Source organism: Aquila chrysaetos, chromosome 6, assembly GCF_900496995.4.
Source record: "Aquila chrysaetos chrysaetos chromosome 6, bAquChr1.4, whole genome shotgun sequence".
Lineage (NCBI taxonomy): Eukaryota > Metazoa > Chordata > Aves > Accipitriformes > Accipitridae > Aquila > Aquila chrysaetos.
The window spans coordinates 34130375-34149038 of NC_044009.1; the positions used below are offsets into that span (position 1 = coordinate 34130375).

General features: G+C 39.5%; 1 protein-coding gene across 5 annotated transcripts in view; it reads left to right on the forward strand.

Moving 5' to 3' along the window:
• The first annotated feature begins 668 nt into the window (after positions 1-668).
• KCNH7 (potassium voltage-gated channel subfamily H member 7) overlaps positions 669-18664 on the forward strand; it is a 243408-nt gene continuing 225412 nt past the window's right edge. For all 5 annotated transcript variants that reach the window (XM_030017161.1, XM_030017163.1, XM_030017162.1 and 2 more), the window contains exons 1-2: positions 669-1526; positions 3581-3811. In XM_030017161.1, coding sequence (XP_029873021.1) covers positions 1451-1526; positions 3581-3811 — 307 coding nt within the window. In that variant the 5' untranslated portion in view covers positions 669-1450. The remainder of the gene's footprint in view (positions 1527-3580; positions 3812-18664) is intronic.

The window sequence follows — 18664 nt, forward strand, 5'->3', positions numbered from 1 at the left end:
CCCCGGTTATCCCTGCGGGATGGGAGAAGCTGAGAGGAGCGAGGCGGGGGGTGGGGGGGCAGTCAGGCGCACCCCGGGCCCGACCGCGGGCAGCGGCGCCTCTCTGCGCGCCGGCGGGCCGGCTTCAGCACCGCGGCCAGCTCCGAGCGGGCGGCGCGCCCCGGCCGGGCCCCGCGGCCCCGACCCCGCCGGCGGGCGGCGGGGCGGAGCCCGGCCCGGGGAGGCAGCCCCCGCCGCGGGGCGGCCTCGGTGCCCGCTCGGTCCCCGCCCCGGGCCGGGCGAGGGCTGCCCGCCGGAGCCCACCCCCCCCGCCCCCCCGCCCCCGCGGGGAGCCGGCGCGCCCTCCGCGCCGCCCTCTCGGCCCCCGAGCGGAGGCTCGCACCTGCTCGGCACCCGGGGAGCAGCGCCCGGCGCCGGGGGGATCCCCCTCCCTCGGCAGGAGGGGTGCGTGGGGCCGGGGGAAGTCCTCGTCTGGGTCACGCTGCGGGAGGAGGGGGCGATCCCTTCCATCGGGGCGGGGAAGGATGCCGAGGGCTCCGGTGGTCCCTTCCCTCTCCCCCCCCCCCCCCCATCGCTGCGAATCAACCCCCACTCGCACCTCCCCCCCCCCGACGGGGCGTGTACAAAGCTCCCTCCCTCCCTCCTTCCTTCCCTCCCTCCCTTCTTTCCTCCCGCCCTCGGCCCTGGCAGCGCCTGGGGCTCCCCGGCGGGCCACGCTCAGGGGCCGCGAAAGGGCCGGCGGTGCCCGGAGGGCGGAGAAGCTGGGGCGGCCGGAGGTGGTGGGGCGCCCCCCCGCCGCCAGCGCCCTCGGTCCCCGCTGCCCCCCTGCAGCCGCAGCGTGGGGGATGTGGCACGTCGCGGTGCTGCCGGGGTGTAGCTCATTCCTGATGCCGCTGTTTGTCGCTGAGTTTTGAAGAGATTTATTGGCTGGCTCTTGCTAAGCCACGCTTGAGTAATCCGAGCTGCTGCGCGCCGTGGTGAAGCCCGGAGGGGGGGAACGTCACTCCCTCTGGCAGCGGAGCAACGTTAGTCTTCCAGCCCTCTAACCATCACTACAGCGTCGGAAACTGCCGGGTCACAGCCGTTTGCTTTGGAAAATTGGCGATGTTTGGTGCTAGAGATCGATTACCCTTGTAATCTTTCCCCCCACCACCACCTCCTGCTGCTTACCCCACCCCTACCCGCCCCAGACAATAGCGTCCGAGCTCCTCCAGGAAAAAAAATAGAAAAGAAAGCAAGGAAAGAAAGAAAAAGAAAGAAACTGGGGGATGGATCTGACTCCGATAGGAAAAGCGTGTATCTAGAAGTGGTGCTAATGGGAAGAGATTTCCGAGCTCCTGAGGACGATGATTTGTCACAAAGGGTAGCTGGCTCGGTGCTTTGGGCTGGAGCCGTGTAGGAGATCCTTGGAGAAGTCCTTGTGCACAGAAAACCGAAGACCTGTACAAACATGCCTGTTCGCAGAGGTCATGTGGCACCACAAAATACATTTTTGGGTACAATCATACGAAAATTTGAAGGGCAAAGTAAGTTCTCTCTTTCTATCTATTTTGCTACAGTAGTTTGATTCTGCTTGTGACTAAATGGACAGCAGCTCCAGACTATTTTAAGTTTGTAGCTTGGAAAGAAAACCCCAGAGGTAAGGAGGGGATCCCTGGCAGGAGTAACGTTGGTTTTGATCTAGAATACGGATTGCCGACTTGAATTATCGGGCTTCCCCCCCCCCCCCCCCCCCCCCCCCGCTGTTTCAAGGAATAGTTTTTATCTTTGACTGTATCCATATTGTATAGCTATAGAAGTTATATCTTTTTACCTTCTTCTGAACCGGTAAGACGGCTCTAAAAGCAGAATGTATAATCTTGCTGCCTGTGCGATGTCTAAAAAATAAGCTAGATTTATTATTATTATATTGTTGTTATTATTATTAATTATCATTGTTTTTTCAAAATAAAGGAGAACAGCCAGACTTTGATTTAGAGGAAAAAGAGAAGATGCAGAGGAGTTATTAAGGGGAAAATACTCTCTTACCTTGTTGTCATGACTGCATTTTAACGTAGCTGTCAAATATTTCTGCTTTGTTTATGGAAGCCTAAAATATCTATCAAACCAGTGCAAATGCATCCTCAGGGAGAGTCTGTGAGATCTTTTCCAATGCAGCAGTTTACTACCTGTCGAGGAGGCTGAAGCTGAAGTGTTTTTCCTGGCCGAACTCTGGTTTGCTGTTAACAGTGAGAAGGAACACTTGATGCTTAAAATGAATTTCATTTAGAAACAGTAGTTTTGATATATGTACATTTATTTAAATATTTAGCATAATTGTAGTATCAGTCTGGTGCAAACCCTTACAGCTAATTCCAGTTTATATACTTCCTTACACTTAAACCCACATTACCAATTTAATATTTATATTATTTGAGAAAAAAATAAAGATGGTGTTTGTAGTCCTAATTTATCTAAATGCTAAGTCAGTGTTGCTACTCCAGTAAAGTTTTTATGCAGTAAACTGTATATATTTTTAAGAGAATAAAGCACTACCTACTAAATAGGCAAGTGATAGTGAAAGTTCAGCATGATTGAAAGACAGTAGAAAAAGCAAGGATGAAATCCATATTTTTCTTTCCAAATATTTCACTGGGTTCAAAGACAGAATATCATTAAAATTTTGAAGACTTGTACTGCTAACTTGGTGTCATGTAAAAAGTCTTTTATAAAGCAAGGGACCTACTAATGTGATTAAGTAAGCAGAAAATCATGTTACTAACAGTAAATGTATCAAAGCTGCACATTTATAATTACAATGGGAATAGTGTGTTATAGTGGTAAACAGAAACAAATAACAGTTGAAAACTTTTGAACCTTTTGTCAGGTGAGGGTTTGGAAAAGGATGATGGACTGAGGCACAGAACTTCAGCGGACTATGCAAAATGTTTCCAACATCACAATCTTTGGTTTTCATGTACCTTCATGCTCTTGTTTTTTTTTTTTTTTTCTTTTTAACTAAAGAATATTTTCTTTTATAAATATAACTTCTAAAACAATCACAGAGGGAAAAAAATTATCATGTTCTCTTCTAGATAGTTTTGTTAAGATACTGACTATAAACTTTCTGTCATTCGCCTCAGTGAAAATCCCTACAGAGTAGACAGAGCCGGTTGAACCTTATCCCAGGAAGCCCTTCACTTGAGGAGAGTCCCTTTCCCGAGGCCCCACTTCCCCCCAAAAAGAAGCTACTAACTTTTCAAGGACTTGCCTGGAGTTATGGCTGACAGGATGGCGCTCATCACCTGGGTTTCAGTGAAGCTATAAAAGACAAAATTTTGAACTCAAAAGGAGTTTTGAAACAGACTTGCATAATCTGGTTTTATTTCCTTAAAAGACAACTGTCTTCATCTTTAATGTATTCTAAATTGATTGAAGTTTCTTTAAAAGCTGTGGATCAAATTAGCTACATTAAATAACTGAAAATCTCTGCATTTCAGGCATTCCAGCGAAAAGGGTTATTTAGCATCCATCCCTGCAACCGACACTTTATGAAATGTTGAAAGAGTACTAAAAAATGCATCACTTTCTTTTATTGCAGATAAAAAATTCATCATTGCTAATGCTAGAGTGCAGAATTGTGCTATCATCTACTGCAATGATGGGTTCTGTGAGATGACCGGGTTCTCCAGGCCAGATGTCATGCAGAAACCTTGCACCTGTGATTTTCTTCATGGGCCAGAGACCAAAAGACATCATATTGCCCAAATTGCTCAAGCACTGCTGGGGTCAGAGGAGAGGAAAGTAGAAGTCACCTATTATCACAAAGATGGTAAAGTCTGTTTTTATTTTATGACTTTTTGTGTGTTTGGTTATCAGTTGATTGGTAAAAGAGGTGTGTATGATCTGCTGGCCAGACCCTTTGCTGGAGTAGTGTTGTAATTTCCCTGAAGTCCAGTGAAGCACACCTATGTATACCAGTTAGGGAATCTGCCCTGAAAGTAGTGGGTTTACAGACTATATCACTGTACGCTGACTCTAACAGCTGAAAGAAGCTGGCACTGTGTTCGCAACTGTTGAACAAAAGTTCTCCTCTTGGTTGGTTTAAAGCAGATGTAAATCTCATAAAGTAAACAGCCCTACAACAATGGACAGATAACACAAGCACAGAGGGGGCATCCTGTGAATCTTAATTTTTATGAACTGTTTCATCTCACAGGACATAGGAATGGTGTATCAGTTTGAGGGGGCTTAACTCTGCCTGCCTCACACGATTGGAACCATACCTTGATTTAAATGCAGTATTTTACTGGAAAAAGTAGAACAGAGTTAAAAGTAGCAAAAATTGGCCTATCATGAAAAAAGCATTAGCTTATAAAGAAAGGGGCAAGTCTTCTTCAGAGGTGAGATACTGTGAAGTTGGAGTACCTGCGACTGAACCACAGAAGTTGTCCTAGAATTAGGTTCAGAATAAAAATTTTGAGATGGCTAAACTATGAAGGGTTCCCCTGTTATTCAGTGAAGACTTAATATATGAAGAATGGCTAAATCTGCTATGCTGATGCTTTTTTCTTGTTAAGAGCATAAAATGAATAAATGACTCTATTTGCAGATTAAAAAATGCATACACGTGAAAACTAATTATGATAATAGTCATAGGTAGGGTTTGGTTGGTTTTTTTTTTAATTACCCAGGGTTATTTACAGAAATACCCATCTTTCAAACAAATCCAAGTAATGGATAAGTGTGATGTACCTTATTCTGTCTCTTGTTGTGTACACTCTTGGGGAGAGGGAAAAGGAAATTCATATTCAAATGCTGAGCTTAAATTAGTTCTGGAGAAGTGCCAGTGTGTTGTTTGCATCAATTTTAGAATCACATGCAATGGATGCTCTCGCATTTTAAAGTCACAGAGTTAAACCCTGTTCTCAATAATTCTGTTGTTATCTCGGACAGACTTAAGTAATATTATTTTTAGCTTAGGCTGGTATAATTCAGATAGGACTTGAGCCAACCATTCTACCCACGCTACCAATATTTAAGCATACTCTTCTTAGCATATTTTCAGTAGAGTCCTTTATTCTTCGATCTGGTTCGGTGGTCTGGAGCAGATTTTGGTCAAGATTTGTTGTTGTAGCTGTGCCTTGAACATAGATTTCTCAGGAGACCTGACACCGTGTGTCTTTTACACATCTAGCCTGTGTTTGTGTTAGCTTGGCGTGTGTTAAAAATAATATTGCAAAAGGAGGATGTCATTGCTAACTTTCATAGCCACCAGCCTGGAGCACTGTTTTGAGATCTGGTTGTTTAAAAGTGCTTCAGTCTCCCAAGATATTAGGAGGGAGGGAAAGGGACTTAACTGAAGTACTGCTTACCTGTCAATTACCATAAATATATATTTTTCTAAAACGCTGAATTCTAGCATCATGTAACACAGCATAATCTGTTTGACGCAAACCAAAGTAAAACAGTCCGTAAAAATTGCCGTATCTTTTGTAAATAGTTTTCAATTTTGAAGCACATTATAAATGAGAGTTATGGATTATTCAGTGTAAACAATCTAATGCATAAGGGTTCTCAGTAACTTCACTTCTGTGAATAGTTTCTTTAAATTACTAGACCATATATGTTTGAAGGCTAAGGAATTTCAAAAGCTACAGACAACAGTTCTAGACAAATTTGGGTTGAATTCCTCAAAATTTTACTGGTCAAAATGTGAACAGGATTTACCATGTGCACTATATGCACTGCTAAATTTAAACAAGTACAGGTGAATTATTTTGAATTGTAAATATCATTTAAAATACCAAGTCACTGATTACAGGCAAAAATTGACAAAATACAAGATAGGTCTGACACTGAAATGCGTAAATGTCTGACAGCTTGATCATTTGTATATACAGACTTTTTTGTTTCATTCCACATAATGTTCAATTTCTTTACAAAATGTGATAAAAAGATCTGAAGTTTATGTGGTATCATAAAATTGAAACTACCTATATGATGGATATAATAAATGTCAGTAAACATATTCTATAGTTATTCTAAATTACTGAAAAGACCTACTTCACTTTTCATCTTCACTTCTTCACTTACTTCCTTTTTTCAAATTTGCAAACTTGATTTTGCTATATAGAGAGCATAATATATATATTTACGCTATACATAACATAGTCTGTATATTATAACAATATACAGAACGGCGACACCTAACAAGGACTTCCTCCAGGTTCTGAAGCAAAATGAATTTAAAGAATTTTCTAAAAATCTGAGAGTTAAGTGCTTGGTTAGTGGTTTATTTTGTATTGTTTGCTGTGAGTGGATATGGGAATATTTTAGGAGATCGATACCAGCACAGTTAGAAATGTAACTTTCTCCACGTGAGCAACGCAAGTTACTCCAATGAACTACCCACTGCTTGAAAGTTTGATTTGACATTATATTTCATAGCTACCTGTTGTATAATATTTAACATAATACTAAGCATATGGAGGAGGAAGATAGCTCATGAAGGTGTGAATCGCTTGAGGTTCCACCAACAGGAATTTCTGAAGACCATATTACACAGTCCTGAATAGATGCCCACTAAATTGCAAATAAAACCTTATTCCACATCAGACTATTGTTTACTCTACATAAGCCACTGATAATATTAAAAATTATATTAATATTTCAAAGTAAAGCAAATGTCAGTGGGATCATATATACCCTCATTTAAAAAGCTAATTTGTCATCAGAAGTCCAGCAATGCAGATATCAGAAAGGGAATCACTCTATAACTAATGCTTTTTCTTTTTAATTCTAAATACCACCTCACATATTTTTAAAATGTCACAGCTTTAAAGTTCAACATAAAAGGAAATTCTTGCACTAGAAAAATGGTATTGCATACATACTGGGAATTAGCATTCTGATGTTCTCTACTGGTCTATAGTCCACTTTTCTAGGTGAAAGAAAGTGCAAGATTTTGAGTTTTAAATATCCTGTTGATGCAAGACTGAATGCTGCTGGTTGTTCACTACTTCAACCTTTAGGCCAGATCACACGCTTGGAGAAAAGGAGACAGAAGGATGGGAAAAATTTTGTAGCAAGTTGATTTTCAGAAAAGGGCAGTTGCTTGAATCTACACTGCCTTAAAACACAGCAGACAGAAGATACAGTGGTCAAAGGAGAATGCAAATTTGATGTATCATGGTTTTATAAACATGGTACCTAGACTGGGCATGTTTCCCTTTTCACTGTGCAGTGTGGGGAGGGTGCAGAGGAGAGGGGGAGAATACTTGTGATGGCTTTGTGTAATTGTTTAGGTGACATGGAGGTGGGATGCCAGCATTACTTACGCACCCAGCAGGCTCTGTCCCAACCACATCGGTGCTCTGCCTTCGCAGACGTTTTTCACGTTTGCAGCTAAAAGCCTTTCTAGCTCCTCTTGCAGTATTTGTATCAGAATAAGATTGTTAATATAGCCTACATTTGGTTTTAATTTCTCCTCACTCCTTTTTCCTTTTAGAAAGGTATTTACACAATCCAGGCAAAGTTCTAGTCCTCTGTCCTGTTAGAGTAGTGCCACAGTAGGTGATTATATAGTTATCAAAATTTCAGTTACTACTGAGAAAAATGGTTAATGGGAACAGATGGAAGCCAAAACTAAGGGTCCAAATTTATAGGTTCTCATCACACAAGGAGCTCCACAAATGTCACTGGATGTACTCATGGGATTAAAGACTCAGTAAATTTATTTTTTAATGTAAATAACCCTTTTTAAAAAGAACAGTAAATAAATACAGACAAATCACAAGAACTATTATTTTGAAACAGATTTTTTTTTAAAGTCTTGCCCATTAGGCATTAACATCTGCTTAATTCAAAAATTATACTCTGATATCAAAGTAGCAGTATAGTATATTCCTCACTATAGCATAACTTCATTTTCACAAATCTTATAGCTATATGATCTGTATTATTGTTGAAGGTAAGATATTGTTTATACAGAATATCAATTCTTATTTTAATAAAGTTATTTGAGTTGAAAATGTTTGACAGCTCTTCCTTCAAGGACTCCATTTTGCAGTTTAAGTCATTATTGCATAAATCGTTCTTGACAGATGTAAAATATTGCTTGAGGTGGTAAAGCTGTAAAGCTTTTGACATAAAAAGTATAATTATTTTGGGATTGAGAATGGATATATGATAATCAGAAAGGATTGTATCACACTAAATACTTTTTATTTCTTACTCTATGCTTTGTGGACAACAGTGGGCTATATCTAAGCTTAGAGAGTATGCCTGTTAAAGGGAGGTAAGGAGATCATTTAAGCTTACCCTATCCACATCAGATATTCTAAGGATAAGAAGCACTACAGAAGAGTATAGGTTTCAGTAAAGATAAGATTAAGCAATTATTTTCAGAGTGTTTACAAACTTCACAAATTACTTGCTACTTACCCAGTTTAAGAAATGTAATTTGCTACAATTGACTGCAAATTAAACAAATCTGTGTTTTCAAAACACATTAAGATTCCAAACTAATATTTTTAAGGCCTTTTAGGCTCTTTTTTGAGGATAAGAAAATTTTAAAAAAGTGCAAACATCCTGACAAAATAAAGTGAAAATGGTATTAAGTGTTCTTAAGTAGAAAGATCAGGGCTTCATTTAGAAGGTCATCATCTAGACTTCAGTCAGCTTAAGTGTTTTATCACCTGTTTGTGTTCTATAAATGTTGTGAACCTACTAATCAATTTAAAGTACAACTGAAAAGAAAGACTTTTGCATGTGTATCAGGTCCCCTTAGACTAGCTCTAACATGGGGGTCAGCAAGTACAGTCTTGACTGTAGATTCAATGCCTTAACCAGAGCTGATGAGAAAGGTCAGTGAATCAAGTCACTGTCTAATACCCTGCTGCTGTAGGAGTTCTTGGTTTAAGAAATACTATCTGACTTGATAAAGAAACTGTTACCCCCCAACAAAAAGCTGTCCAAAAAACCTGTCTTAATGCAAGTTTTTTCCAAACATCCTTAAAAAAACCCAATTTGGATCAAATCCAGAATGTTAGTGAAGGTGTTGAACTATTGGAAATGGATGACCTTTTCTTATGTCTGTAGTGTAATAGTACAGACGTATCTGGTGTAACCCTACCTCAGGTTTTAATATTTGTCCTAAGAGACAAGACTGTCCCTTGTCCCATTCAGTATTGCAGGTTTTGCAACAGGGAGCACCATCCACAGTGAGCCGATACCTTATTGATCAGAATATCTCATTTACCCATCGCCATTCAGTAATGGCTCCTGTGCCTGCCCAGAACTGTGGGTCACTTCTTACTCACATTTTACATGGGATACCTAATGATTATGATAAAGCAGCTCTCAGATATACTAAGTAGGTTTATTTGTGGGCCAATTCCCACTATATTTTTCAATTCCTTGGCTTTCCAATATATTCTTTTTTCTTCTCAGGTTAAGTTGAATTTATGTTCAGTAAGAAGGGGGTTTTTATAGAAGATCATTTTTTCGCATGCATGTATTTCTGCTAGTGAGAGACAGTATCTGAATAAAAAGGAACAACAGTTAAAGCACCTTTAAAATTATTCTCTTTGTCAGTGTTTAGGGTCAGAAAGGTATGATTAGATATATCTAATTTTAACAAATAATGAAGAATACAACTGGTATTATTATAGCTACTGCATCTTTAACAGAAAAAAAAGAATCTTATTCTGTTTGGAAAAATCCCTTCTGACAGTTTTAAGTCCTTCCATGGCACAAAATAAAAAACCTGCAGGCAAGTGGATCAGGAGGAGTCTTTCATTTCAGTACAGAGTCCAGAGGGAACGGTTCTGCCTCTGGACTTCCATAGTACAGTTTTACAGCAGGATTCAGAAAGTCACAGGGTCAACTTATACTGAGCAAGGGACCCAAATTTCCCTTGCTTGAGCTACAAAGCATCAGTGATTGCTGACTTTCCAAGATGGAGTCCCACAGTGGTAAGAAAGGTGTCACATTCTGGAGTCAAATGGCACTAGAAAGTTACGATATGATACACATACTCAAAATTACGGTTTTTCTAAGCTGTTTAGAATGATAATATCCTATGGAGAAGAGTTTCATCTTTTAATTAGGCATTGCCTGACAAAGTTTTTGTCTGCTTTGAATATGCTCCTTTCAGTTTCAGTGAAAGCTATTTTGGTTTGGGGTTATGAGACAAAAAGAACAGAAGCTGTCAGTCTGGTTTTTTGGTGTGGTTTCACATGATTTTATAGTGTCCTCTTTCCGTCTTCAGTGTGCATCCTTTCTAATGTTACATTCTGATGAGAGTTATTCCATACTCCTAATTTGCGTTACCGATTGGTTCTTTCTCTTCTCCACCAAATTGGCCCATATATCAAAAAGAGATGCACAGAGCAAATCAGACATCATACCTTGCTATAGACGTGGGGGAAGAGCAACTGCTTTTCTAATAGCAGCCTTATGCATACTTGGTATTACACAAACTTCAGAACCTCACACTTTGAATAGTACCAATGTTGACATTGGTGCTGTTCTCTCTGGTTTCAAGCAATGAAAAGAGAATAGTAGTGTGGGTGAGATTTTATCTTGGTGGTTTCAAGTCCAGTTTTAAAGTGTTCCCTACATATTTGACTTAGTGTATGACTCAGTCTATGTGCTAGACAGTCAATATTCTTCCCAGCTTCCCAGCTAAGCGTGGAAAAAGTTTAATCAAGCAGTATAGGATTCAGAGTAGCAAGACCAAGCTGACTATGGAAATTGCTAACTCACTCTGGAAACCGTGTATCTCAAACACAGTCAGAACTGTAGCTGTGAACCTAGTAGATCGAGGCAGAGCAGATGCATGACAATAACAGTGGCATAATGTGGCTCTATAGTTACAGCTGGTTTCATGTAGTCTACACCTCTAAAAGTTTGCATCTCTGACGTGAGACGAATTGATGTAATAATTTTGTATAGCTTGAACTTTTTAGTGTAGTTTACTGGTTTGTTTTCAAGGAAATAACACACATATTTGAATTATTTCTTAGAAATTAAAGTTTCATTTGGAAAGCAGAATTACAGCCATAACTAGTCACAAAATGCTTTTTGACCTCCAGCATTTCCATAGATATCCCATTTTAAGCTCCCTCACCAACTTTCTGGTACAATATAGCCTTTTCATTTCTATTCTTCTTACTTATTTAATTCTGTAATCACAGTGAAGTCTCATCAGTAAAGATCACCATAAAGGATACCAAAATTCAATCTGAAAAAAAGTCAAAGTAAACAGTGTAAAGGGGAGGTCCTGTTGTCTTTTCCTGTTTCATTAACCAGTATCTAGTCATAGATCTCATTATACCTAGTTTTGATAATGCTCTCAATTATAGCACTGAAGTGTTAGCCACAAGAAGAAGATATTCTGGCTTCATTGCTAACAAAGAGCCATCATATCATCATAACCTAAAGATGGTGTATAAATGTCAACATTATTAACTATTTCATTGCTGGTAGTTGAGCGGAAATGACCAGAAGAAGGCTTAGGCCAGAAATCACAGCTGCCTTCAGTACTTCCCTGCTTGCTGAAATTTCTTGCTTTCCTATCCTCATTCCTCCATAGTACCATAGTCAATAAAAATCCTTTCTTTTACATGTTACTGTGACCTCATTTAAATCCCTGATTTGCCATATGAGACTGCAGTGGAAACCAGACAGTCTTGCCTAAATGGTCAGTTCAGTTCAGAGAAACACAACAAGAGTTTACTTCAAATACTGGGAAATTAGGATTTATCACAATACCCAAATACACTGATCCTTGACAGCATTAATTCATGAAATGTTGGCCTCTTTAGAGCAAATGCATGGGACTATATAGTAACTGATTGCTTCTGCACCCAGAAATACTCCTAAAGGCCTGAGAGCAAGATATTAATACCTACAGATAGAGGACTCAGCTTGTGCACCCACAGCTTTCACAGAATTAAACTGTGAAGTTTAATTTTTGCAACACTAAAAATCCTGATCTTTAGGTATTAGAGCACTGCTGGTAGAGACGTATTATGCCATTGCTAGTGTTAGCTGTATCTGAGCTGCTACATACAAAGACAACAAGTTATGAAAGAAACATGCAAAACACAGACAAAACCTTCCTCCATTTTAATTCACAGGGTAGAGAGGCAGAGATGACTTCAGAACAAGGATAGATATATATTAGGGGTTTTGCCTTTGTCTTAGGCTGTTTGAAAAGCAGTTAATCATCACGTAAATATGTTTCATCACTAACACACATGTTCGAAAGTATTTGTTCCCAGCTGTTCTCAGACTTTGGAGTCTGTGCCCTTTTGAGATTATTTATTTCTTAGAGCATTCTCTACTGATTTTCATTCAAATCAATGCAAGTGTATCTCTGAAAATAGCTTGCAAATTTCCTCCTTTCAAAACTCATTTGTGCCAATCTGCTTTACTCCTTCCTCTCTGGAAAAAATGCCAGATAATTGCATTAGTATTTTGCATGTTTATGGCTGTTGTACAAGAAAGCATTTCTTTTTATACTTTCAAAAGAACATGAAACTCAGTAGTCCATAAATCCTATTGTCATGGTATTTAAGGTAAAATACTGTTGCAGTTCTGTCTGCTTGCTTGAAAAAATGGCTTTCAATTCACAAATGGGAAAGAAACAAAGAAAACCTAAAGTCCATGTCATTTTAAATAATGATAATAAAAGAAAGGAAAATGTGTTCATTTTTTCCCATCATAAATGCCCAGCATTATTTTTGCATTATAAAATATACCAGGAATCAATTTAACACCAAAGTCCATCTAACAGAAAAGACAAGACTTCCCAAAAGGACTGTTTCTGGAGTCATGGACAACATGCCATATAGTGTGAGAGAATAACAGCCCTGAAGTACAAAACCAGGTATCTATAAATCAATATCTGAGCCTTCTCTGTGGATTAATGGAGCGGCTCATGAACTGGTGTGAATGACAGCCTATATATAATGTCAATCCTGAGCCAGTCCGTGCTGGTCCACATTTCAGAGCATCCTTAGTGCTTCTCTAAGTTATACTGATTGTTTATGGCAACAAGAATATGGGGTGGCACAGAAGCAGCTTTAGTGTTTTACCCACACAGTTTCAAAGAAAAGTTTTGTAGAGGGATAAAGAAAAGTTTTGTAGAGGGATGAAGCAGAGTTTAAGTACTGTTTGTGGGTGACCACAAAACTGTATTAAGACATTGTTTCTCTTTATCCTAAAACTTGCAAATCACTTCTCATGTCAGCAGTAGAACTAGGGTCTAAGGAGCTGCTCCCAAATGCTTACAAAGTTAATTAAAAACTACTAACTGGTACTGCAGCCACAAGCAGAATTAGTGTCTGATATGTGTGATGTTTGCAGATCAGGCGCTAGGTGCAGGTGGCATCCCCCTTCTCTGGTTACTATTTATTTAAAGAGGGGAAAAGAGGAAGGAATACATGGTCCGCAGACAACTATTCTTCCTAGCTGACAGATATGCAATTTTATTTTACAAAAACAACTACACAAACCAAGAATATTACAGCTGAGGGAGCTTTTCAATAGACCGTGCAGGTCTATTTACATGCATTTCTGGTTGTCTTTTGACCTCATTCATGAAAAAAAACCCCAGATCCTGCAGAAGCAGAATTGCCAGTAGTGTCACTGTCTCTGCAGAACTTGACATATGCAAAACATAATTATTAGCCAGGTAAATACATTGTGTGTGGCTGCCTGTATCTCAAACATGATTTCTCTCACATTTGAGTGTGCAAGAGCATTTGTCCCTGCTTCATGGGAGCTGAGTGAATTGTTTCCCTTTTAAGTAATATTTTGGTCTTAATCCCTTTTCCTTTCATCTTGGGATCATTTTCCTGTAAATAAAAAAAGTTGTGAATAAAACACTTTATTTCCACTTTCTAAGGAATTTAAGAAAATATATCAACTGTTTTTTGAAATGATGGAGAAAAAATTCTACATGTTTAACCTTGATTGTTACCTGGAAAGTAGATTATCCAAACTTTTTTTTTCTGCCCCTTAGGGGCCACAGGCACTAAAATATCAGACATAACTAAAGTATCATAGTTACAAAGATCACACTGAGGTTCAGTTACTCCAAGGGAAATGACTGACCTGAACTTTTACACGTAAAAGCAAATTTAGGACTAGATTTTCAATTATATGTATTATGTCATATATATTATAAAAGGGCATTTCTCCCTCTCAAGAGGTTTAACAACCACTTTGAGGAGCTGCCAAAATTACCTCCTACCTCATCATAGAATCATAGAATACAAACTGGTACTCTGTAGTTCACAACAGTTTTACTAATAAAGCATTATTCTTACTAAATACATTCAATCACAGGAAGTCTGAAGGGAACAGCAAATTAAAGTGACTCCTAATGAGCTGATTGACTAATGCAGTGAGTCTCTTACCTTGAAAGACATTATTCTTGAAAAACTCACAGTTCCAAACCATCATTCGCTACTGTATTTTTGCACTATCCTCCTCTCTTTTCTAAGACACTACACCAAGGTTGCATTGTAACATTTCCCAGTATAGACAAGAGCATTGTGTATATATAAATAAATGCACAAAACCCCCCAACCCCAACATGATCAAGTCCAAGAAATTGATAACAGAGTGAGAATATGAAATGATACTCAACAGGGAATAGTTCTGTAAAACAATCTGTAATAGGAATTGCACGGAATAGGAGTTATTCTTAAACAAGTATCTCAGACCACAGGCCAGGTCCGAGAAAAGAGACACCCTAGTATGATGCAGTTGTGTACATGTCTCTGTCCTGCCTGTAATAAAGGATTATTTCTAGAGAAACTCCATCTTCTGTTAGAGAGGGTACACACTGTAATGATCTTCAAGTGCTAGAACAGGGTTAGAGACAGCTGGGGTTATTGTGAATGGCAGAAGGGGCCAAACTGTTTCCTTCGCTTGCCACAGGGTTAAAGAACGCAAAGGTGGAGTCAAGTCGCTGTTCATCTTTTTCCCGTGTAACCCCTGTATCAAGTTCAGCCCTCAGGTTTCCAAATTTGATACAGAAAATAGAACTACCAAATAAATGACAAAGAAAAAAATATACGAGGCTTGCTTAAGAAAGTTCAGTGGCTGCTAAGCTCACACTTTGTCCGAACAGGAAACTTCTCATTTGCAAGTCTCACATTGGACTTTGTCGTGATAGTTGTAGCGCCTATTCAGGAGCCACGAATCAGTCATACAGAGCCTATGCATCATTCTTAAACCACATCAATATTTTAAAAGAAAGCAAAGCTATATCTTATCTGAGCATTATTTGGTTTTAACTGGTGCTGCATGTATCATATAATGAACAAGGCTTTATTCCTCCCCAAAACAAAAAACTCCCACTCTCCAGACATTCATGTAACTGAAATTTCATCAGACTCTAGCTTGATTCAGCTTTTTGGGTGTGTATAATGGAGTCTGTTCTCCATGATCCTGCATACTTGTGAGAGTTACATAAACTTACCAATGGGAAAATGGACATTTCTGCAGGATCTAGTACATCTGTTCAGATTCAACTAGCTCATCTCTAAACTTGATACATTAACCAGGGATATTCTTATAACGTAGTTTAAATTGTAACTTTTTCCTCTCTTGGATTTCACCCTTTGTTTGTATCTTGTTTTTTAGAAACTGGCACAATCTGTATAACAAGTAATGCTTTGTTTCACATGGGAATCTTTAAATAGCAATCACTCAGCCGTGTTTGCTTTCAGAAAGCATTCCGTTAGCATGGCACATACTCTAACTAATATATAACATTTTAGCACTCCAGTATAGCAAAGAAGCCCTTTTGTTAGATTGGTCTATTATAGCCATCATATTTTCATAGAATCAAGAAGAATTCAGGTGAGGAGGAGACTTAGGAGGTCGTCCAGTCCAGCCTCATGCTGAAAGCAGGAGCAACACAGAATTTAGACTAGGTTCCTTAGGGCTTAGTCCAGTTGGATGCCAGGATGGAGACCACACAGCCTCTCCGGGCAACCTCTTCCAGTGCTCAGTTACCCTCATATTGAAAATGGTTTCTCTTTATGCCATGTCAAGACCTTCCCCATTTTAATTTAAAGCATTGCCTATCATTCTCCTGCCATGCACTTCAATAAAGAGCCTGCCTCCATCTCCTGGTAATTTCCTCATAGTTATTGAAAGGCTGTTACGACATCCCTCAAAACTACCTCTTCTCTAGGCTCCTGGCCAAGGCCAGTTTCCTCAGCCTCTCCTCACAGGACGTGCTCCACATCCATATGCATCTTGGTGGCCTCTGCTGGCCTCACTCAAGTTTATCAACATCTGTCTTGTACTAGTGGTCCAAAGCTGGATGCACCATTCCAGGTGTGACCTAATGAGCACGGAGGAAAGGGGAAGTACTACTTTCCTAAGTCTGCTGGCTATGATACAACCCAGTATGCTTTTCCTGGACACAGCTGGACTCAAATTTCTCAAAAGATCCCTGACGCAATCCTCTTCCAGTACCTTGAACCCTGTCTTCCTTGAACCCTGTTTCAAGATTCAGATGTCTCCCAGACTGAGGCAGTGAATGTATAGAGTACCTCAACTTTATCTGCATCCATTGTCACTACATCACCCTCCCCACTCAGCAGCAGGCTCGCGTTATACTTGTTTATTCTTTTACTGCTAATGTAGCTAGCAACAGAAGCACTTCTTGTTGCCCTTGATATCCCTAGAGTTTCAAGTCTAGCTCAGCTTTTCCTTTCCTAAGACCATCCCAGCATGCCTGGGCAGTGTTTCCGTATTCCTCCTTTGTAGCCTACCCTTGCTCCCACCTCCTTTATATGTCTTTTTGTTTTTGGTTTTTTTTTCCACTGGAGCTCAGTCATGAGTTCCTTGCTGAGCCATCTGGTATTCTGATACATCTACTCATTTCTCCGAGTATTTGGATGGACTACTATTATGCTTGAGGGAGGGTGTTTGAGGGTGTTTCCCTCTGGAAAGTTTGAAGAACTAATGGGTTAGTTTCCAGATTTTTTCTTTTTTTTTTTTTCTTAATTCAGTAATATGTAGGTATTTTACACATCTTTTATTATACTAACTGGCGTTCTGTACTACTTTTATAGATTCCTCTTACTTGAATGTTCAGTATTATGTCAAGTTTTATACATGAAATTTTACGTAACTTAGGTACACTTATACATGCATTAGAAAATCCTGTTTACATTGTACATCAAAGGTAGTTGAAATTGCAACCTAGATATTGTTTGCCAGAACATCTTTTCCAAATGTCATTACTGATGTGCTACATGGTATAAATTCCATGTTGCTACCCATTTTATTATGAGGAACTATATGCTCAGTGTTTTCCTGTATTGGAGGCCAATCTGCCTGGCCCATTAGGCATCTGCCTGGTTTTCTTTGGGAGATTTTTTATGCAAACATGTGTTTGAGTTAAGAAGAAAACAGACATTCTAATGCTTATTTTGCCATGGATTACAGTCATCCAAACAGCTTAATGCTAAAGATAATTGCAATGGAGTTCTTTTTGTAAGTTTTAGAAGCAGCTAATCAATTGTCTTATACTGGGAGATAAATGCAACTGCCACTGACAAACAAGTAGGGGATCCTTGGCACACATTTTTCAGCAGTTCATTCCCATCATTAAAGATGTGCAGAAAACAGATCTTCTAAGAGAGAAATATTTTTCACATCATGTGGAATTCTTGTAGAGACTCTCAGTAGTGAGGTAAGCTTATTGAAACACTCTCTCATCTCAGAAGAAAAAGGTTGTGGCTAACATTTCCTTATATAGGTCATGGCAAAAGACATCACTTTCTTCTCCATTTCTCTTCTGCCACTCTTTATTTCATATTTTCTTCAAGAAATGATAGATACAGTGATTTGTCCTATGCTCTTTCCTCCAGGTTAGTGACTACGGGAGATAGAAATCTGCTGTTTCCTTCAAGGGTTAATACTGCCCTTTTTCTTTAGGCCAATGCCAACTACCCTTCCCCTACCCTATCAAACAACACAATCAATATCGAAGTGCGCAAACTACCTCCTGACAGCAGCTCAGCACATCTGGCTGCCAGTATTGATGGCACTCAGCACCCTGCTGGAGCTGGCCCCTAACCCATGGAGCATATTGTGTCAGCAGCAGAGCATCGGGAATCCTGGCAGCTTTTTTGGTACTGCACTGATGTCAGATCCATGGTTTTAAGCAGTGCCCCTTCAAATACCTGTCATTTAGGGATGTGATTCCATCTGAGGATTTTGAAAAAAGATAACTGAGACATGATCTCGCTGGCTTAAGTCACTCCAGTTGGGTGGCCTAACAGCCTACTCAGGTCTGTAACCCATTCCATGTTTTCTTTCAGTTCTTTATAGATAGACAAGGACTGCTAAACAAACACAATGTAACAATTAAAGCATATTTAATGAATATTATTAATGATGAGTTCAACTGCTGTTTGAAGGTGTTGATAAGCTTCATTAAATATACTTCCACTGACTAAAACAGCACTGACGATTTTTTTAATTTTATTATTAAAATCATTTTCTCCCTACTGCTGGCATATTTGACACTTACAAATCTGTTTGTTCCATGCTGGATTTTATTTTTAATCATTCTAATGTGATGTTAAAAAGTTCATCGATAAAACCCACTTTACTGACTGTCTAAAAGAAACTGTCTTTT